The 6,002-nt window shown below is 47.0% G+C and overlaps 1 protein-coding gene across 3 annotated transcripts in view; it reads left to right on the top strand.

Moving 5' to 3' along the window:
* LOC122542926 (palmitoyltransferase ZDHHC5-like) overlaps positions 1 to 6,002 on the top strand; it is a 60,161-nt gene that overhangs the window by 51,992 nt on the left and 2,167 nt on the right. For 2 of the 3 annotated variants that reach the window (XM_043681070.1, XM_043681071.1), the window contains one exon: positions 3,295 to 4,205. In XM_043681070.1, the coding sequence (XP_043537005.1) occupies positions 3,295 to 4,205 (911 nt within the window). The remainder of the gene's footprint in view (positions 1 to 3,294; positions 4,206 to 6,002) is intronic. The other variant, XM_043681072.1, reaches the window with a different exon arrangement.

Below are 6,002 nucleotides of genomic sequence, written 5' to 3'. Positions count from 1 at the left end.
TTCCTGAAGAAGGGCTTATGCCTGAAACGTCGATTCTCCTGTTCCTTGGATGCTGCCTGACCTGCTGTGCTTTTCCAGCAACACATTTTCAGCTCTGATCTCCAGCATCTGCAGACCTCACTTTCTCCTGCTCGAGAAGGAGGCAAGCTTGACCTTGGGAAATAAGTCAGAGCAAATGACTAAGGTATCCATGGAGGAGCACTTTTGGGTCTGTGATCATAATTACATTAGTTTTAAAATAATGATGGAAAAGGTTAGACCTGATCTAAAAGTTAAAATTCTAAATTGGAGTAAGGCCAATTTTGATGGTATTAGGCAAAAACTTTCAAAAGTTGACTGGAGAGGCCTTTTCACAGGTCAAAGGATGCTTAGAAAATGGAAAGCATTCAAAAATGAGATAATGAAAGTCCAGAGTCCTGTTAGTGTGAAGAGTAAGGCTGGTAGGGGTAGGGAATGCTGCGTGACTAGAGAAATTGAGGCTCTGGTCAAGAAAAAGAAGGAGACATATATCAGATATAGACATCTGGGATCAAGTGAAGCCCTAGAGGAATACAAATGCAGTAGGAGTATACTCCTGAGGAAAATCAGGAAGGTAAAAAAGAGGACATGGGATAGCTTTGTCAGATAGGGTTAAAGAGAATCCAAAGAAGTTCTTCAATACATTTAAGGACAAACAAGTAACTGGGGAGAGAATGGAGCCCCTTAAAGATCAGCAAGGCAGTCTATGTGGAACTGCCGGAGTTTGGTAAGATACTAAATGAGCATTTTGCATCTCTGTTTACCATGTTGAAGAATATGTAAGTTTGAGAAATAAATAGTAAAATCTTGACAAGTGTCCAGATTAGAGCAGGTGGTGTTAAATGTCTTAAAACACATAAAGGTGGATAAATCTCCAGGACCTGATCAGGTGTAGCCTAGAAGCTGGAGGGAGGTGGGTAATGATTGCTGGGCCTCTTGCTGAGATATCTGTAACATCGATAGTCACAGGTGAGGTGCCAGAAGACTGGAGGGTGGCTAATGTTGGTGCCATTATTTAAGATGATCAGGAAAAGCCAGGGAACCATTGCCCAGGGAGTCTGATGTCAGTAGTGGGTAAGTTGGAGGGGATTCTCAAGAACAGGATTTGCATGTGTTTGGAAAAGCAAGGACTGATTAGGAGTTGTCAACATGGCTTCGTGCGTTGGAAATAGTATCTCAGTAACTTGATTGAGTTTCTTGAAGTGACAAAGAAGATTGATGAAGGCAGAGTGGTAGATGTTTTTCTGTAAGGTGTTCAACAAGATTTCACAGGGTATACTGGTTAGCAAGATTCGATCATGTGGAGTACAGGGAGAGAGCTATGCATTTGGATACAAAATTGGCTTGAAGATAGTGGTGGAGGGTTGTTTATCAGGATTGGAGGCCTGTGACCAGCAAGGATCAGTGCTGGGTCCATTGCTTTTTGTCATTTACATCAATAATTTGGATGTGAAAATAGAAGGAATGGATAATAAGTTTGCAGACGACACCAAAATTGGAGGAGGTTACCTCCGAGTTCAGCGGGACTTTGATCCGATGAACTGAGGAATGGCAGATGGAGTAAATTTAAATAAATGTGATATGCATTTTGATAAGGCAAATCAGAGCGGAACTTGTGCACTTAATGGTAGTGCCGTAACAACGTTGCCAAACAAAAAAAATCTAGGGTGCAACTTCTTAGTTCCTTGAAAGTGGAGTCTCAGATAGGACCTATCGCATTCCCAACACCCCTCCCCCAAGTCCCTCCTCCCTACCTTTTATCTTGGCCTGCTTGGCACACAACTCCTCATTCCTGAAGAAGGGCTTATGCTTGAAACGTCGATTCTCCTGCTCCTTGGATGCTGCCTGACCTGTGCTTTTCCAGCAACACATTTTTCAGCTCTGATCTCCAGCATCTGCAGTCCTCACTTTTTCCCCCTCAGATAGGATAGTAAAGAAAGCATTTGGTACACTTGCTGTTGTTAGTCAGTGCATTGAGTATAGGAGTTGGTCCCTCAAGATGTCATGGCTGTGGGTTTGGAAGGTATCATCTTTGATGTTCAGTGAATTTCCACAGTGCATCTTGTAGATGGTACACACTGCTACTACTAAGTAATAGATGCCTGTGGCTGTGGTGCCAATCAAGCGGGCTGCTTTATCCTGGATGGTATTGGGTTTCTTGAGTGTTGTTGGAGTTGCACCCATCCAAGCAGGTGAGGAGTATTCCATCCCATTCCTCTGACTTGTGCTTTGTACATGGTGGTTGAGAGCGGGATGCTGGAAAAGCACAGCAGGTCAGGCAGCATTCGAGGAGCAGGAGAATTGACTTTTCAGGCAAGAGCCCTTCGTCAGGAATGCTCAAAAATGGTTGGAAGCACTGAATACTGTCAGTACAATGTAGCCTTTCAAATCTCTAACCCGACTCCAACCCCTTATGTTGTAACTAGTTGCAGCACCTAAAACTCATCCTATCTGTGTAATCATCCCTATCTCTATCACTTTCTCCAGTCTCTGTAACCCCCACAGCTCTGGCAACCCAGCCACTCAGTAAATGCCACAAGTCAGGGGAAGCACAGTGGTTAACGCTGCTGCCTCACAGCACCAGAGACCTGGGTTTGATTCCACTCTCGGGCGAATATCTGAGAGGAGTTTGCACATTCTCCCCATGTCTGTGGGTTTCCTCCGGGTGTTCTAGTTTCCTTCCACAGTTCAAAGATGTGCTGTTTAGTTAGATTGGCCATGCTGAATTGTTCGTAGTGTCCAGGATTGTGAAGGTTGGGTGGGTTAATGTTACCTCCTCAGGCCTCTACACCCCTCCCTATCTCTGTAACCCCCCCCCCCGGCCCCTACACCCCCCTCCCTATCTCTGTAACCCCCTATAGCCCCTTCACTCCCTCCCTATCACTGTCATCACTTACAGAACCTATCACCCACCTGTTCCTGTAACCTTCTCTAGCTGACCTCTGACCTCTTGAGTATCCCCAATGTTAGTAATTCATTTGAAGCTCCATGTTGTTTTCCTGCGTGTTGCAGATACTTGTTGCTAGAATTTTCTGTAATTGTCTTTGAAAGCTCTGATGTGGCCCAGTAACGCACTATGAAGCTCCCTGTCTTTCATCCTCCTGTCATTCTGGTCAGTAATTTGCCTTTCCTTCTCTGCTGTGAGGACAACAGTCCCAGCTTCTGTGGTTTCCCCACGTTCACTAAAGTGTCACATCCTTGATGCCATTCTGGGAACTTTTTGACAATATTACCTGTGAAGCAATGATGTTACTTTGTATTTTTTTGTGCCCCTAGATTTCCCGAGGTGAAGCTGTGAAGGAGCCTTTGCCCATTGATGAGAGCAGCAGGAGTCAGAGCTACAAATCGGAGCCCAATCTGGAGTCTGATGCATGCCGTTCACCAACCATCTATAAGAGTTTCCAGTTTGAGCCTGTTTCCAATGGCTCCCGCTCGTCCAGTCTGAAGTCAGCTCATGGTGGAGGCTTTGAGATGAGCCACCTACAGTCCATTCGCTCTGAGGGAACCACCTCTACCTCTTACAAGAGCTTGGCCAACCAGACCCGTAATGGGAGCCTGTCCTACGACAGCTTGGCCACTCCCTCAGGTAGCCCAGAAGCTGAGTCGCCCTGTCCAGTGCCAGGTCCGGAGCCAACAGGCTACCATTCCCCCTTTATGTCAGCCAAGATTGCTCAGCAAAGGGAGGCAGACCTCCACCGCTACCCACTAGCCCCTGGTGCATACGGAGTCCCTCCCCGCTGCCCCAGGGAGCCCCCGGCCATCTCCTCTTCCGATAGCCGGTCACGACAGGAGCGGGAAAAGCTGCTGCGGACAGAGGAGACGCCGGCTGTCACTGCCCACCATCACCAGCATCATGCCCGGGTCAGTATGTCCTCTGATGACACTAGGCGCTCGCCTGGCCTTAAACGTCCAACCCAGAGAACTACACCTCCACTTATACCTTCCACCTGTTCTTCCTCCTCTTCCTCTCAGTCTGGTGGAGCCCCTGGCCAGCCTACACGTTTCTCCAGAGTCTCTGAGGGTAACGCGCAAACTCCCAGGGTGCGCTCCATGTGCTCTCCTGAGGCTCCTGCCCCTCCTCCCACCATGGGCAAGTCAACATCCTATGTGGTTGCGAGACCTCCATATGGAGCTGCATTGGACACCAGTGAAGTATTGGCAACAACACACCCACTACTGGCTCCCAAGTAAGTTCCATCTCGTTTGCACTATATTTTCACTGCCTCATTTTTAAAAAATATTCATGGAATGAGGGTGTCACTGGCCAAGCCAGCATTTATTGGCTCTCCCTAATTGCCCAGAGGGTAGTTAGGAGTCAACCACATTACGGAGAGCATGGATTCACATGTGGTCCAGATCAGGAAGGGGTGGCAGCTTTTTTTCCTAAAGGGCATTACTGTACCAGATGGGTTTTCCCAACAGTTGATGAGGATTTCATGGTTCGCACCAGCCTGTTAATTCCAGATTTTTATTGAATACAAATTCCGCAACAGGAATTGAACCCAGGTTCCCGGAACATTATCTGGATCTGTGGATTAACAGTCCCGTGTCAGTACCACTTGGCCATTTCCTCTGGAGATGCCCCTTGTCCACTCAAACCGATTTTATGTTTTGTTTAATTTTACAAAGTGTCATTTGCTCTTGATGTCAGGAAGCAGTAAAATCCCATTGGCAGTCTGGCTCAGAAGCTCTGAGTAATGGAACAATTATAAAAGCTGTGAATTCTAGGAGCAGGAGATGACCATTCAGTACCTCCCACCCCCAGAGATGCTCCACCATTCTACACTATCATGCCTTATCAACTCCACCTTCCCACCCATTCCCTGTATCTGTCCCCAAAAAAATCTGTCTTCGATGTACTCAGTGACTGAGGGTGCTCAGCTGTCTAGGTGGAGAGAATTCCTGAGAGTGAAGATATTACATCACCTCTCAGACAGACAGAGGCTTAAGGGGCTGAATTCATGTGGAGTGGCCAGCCTTCCTTTACTCAAATCCCATCGCCATTCAGTCAAGCAGGGAAAAAGACGCTTCATTTCATTCCTGTCTGTCCTCCTGAATAATTTGATACTTTGTTTTACTCCATTTGTGATCCAGTGGCCTGCACTGATAATCCAGAAGGATTCACATCCTGCTCGGCAGTTTGAAACTTAAAACTCCATCAACGAAATTAATAAAATTACAGGATAAGTGCTAGTGATATGCCAGTATCCTTGAAATGGCTTAAAAACACTCCGGCATGTTAAACCACTGAGTGCAATAAAGGTGTTCCATTGACTGAAGCTGGCTGAACCATCTTTTCAAGGGATGCTTTCAGATGGAGAGCAAAAGCTGGCGTTGCCAGTGATGCTCACAAACGGTCACTCTCCTCCACTTGAACCCAAAGCTCCAGTTCAGCCTGTTGTTTCAATCCCTGAGCTGGTACCAATGCTCATGAAGCACTGTCAAATATGCCATCTTTTGGGTGAGATGTTAAATCTAAGCCATCTCAGGTGAATGCTTAAGATCCCATATCCATAATTGGAAGTGGGGTATGGTGTCCTGAGACTGATGATCTGCTTGTTGTCACAGTGCTATTTGTGGGATCCTGTTGTGTGGGGCTTGGTTCTCATGTTTTTCTATATTTGTAGCAGCAACTCTTCTTGAGAAATTGCTTCCTTTTTGAATGAGAGTGGTGAAAGTTTGCTTTCTGCTGGTAATTGCTGTCCTTGGTTTACATTGAGAGCGAGGGTTGTAAATCAGTCCGTGTACCTGCTTCTGATCACATTCTGATCCACACCCCCCACCAACCCAACCTCCACTCCCGGCACCTTCCCCTGCAACCGCAGGAGGTGCAAGACTTGCGCCCACACCTCCCCCCTCGCCTCCCTCCAAGGCCCCAAGGGATCCTTCCATATCCGCCACAGATTCACCTGCACCTCCACACACATCATCTATTGCATCCTCTGCACCCGATGTGGCCCCCTCTATATTGGGGAGACAGGCCG

Source organism: Chiloscyllium plagiosum, chromosome 41 (assembly GCF_004010195.1).
Source record: "Chiloscyllium plagiosum isolate BGI_BamShark_2017 chromosome 41, ASM401019v2, whole genome shotgun sequence".
NCBI lineage: Eukaryota > Metazoa > Chordata > Chondrichthyes > Orectolobiformes > Hemiscylliidae > Chiloscyllium > Chiloscyllium plagiosum.
Note: the sequence above shows the minus strand (reverse complement) of the source record. Positions and strands in the feature narration are given on the sequence as shown.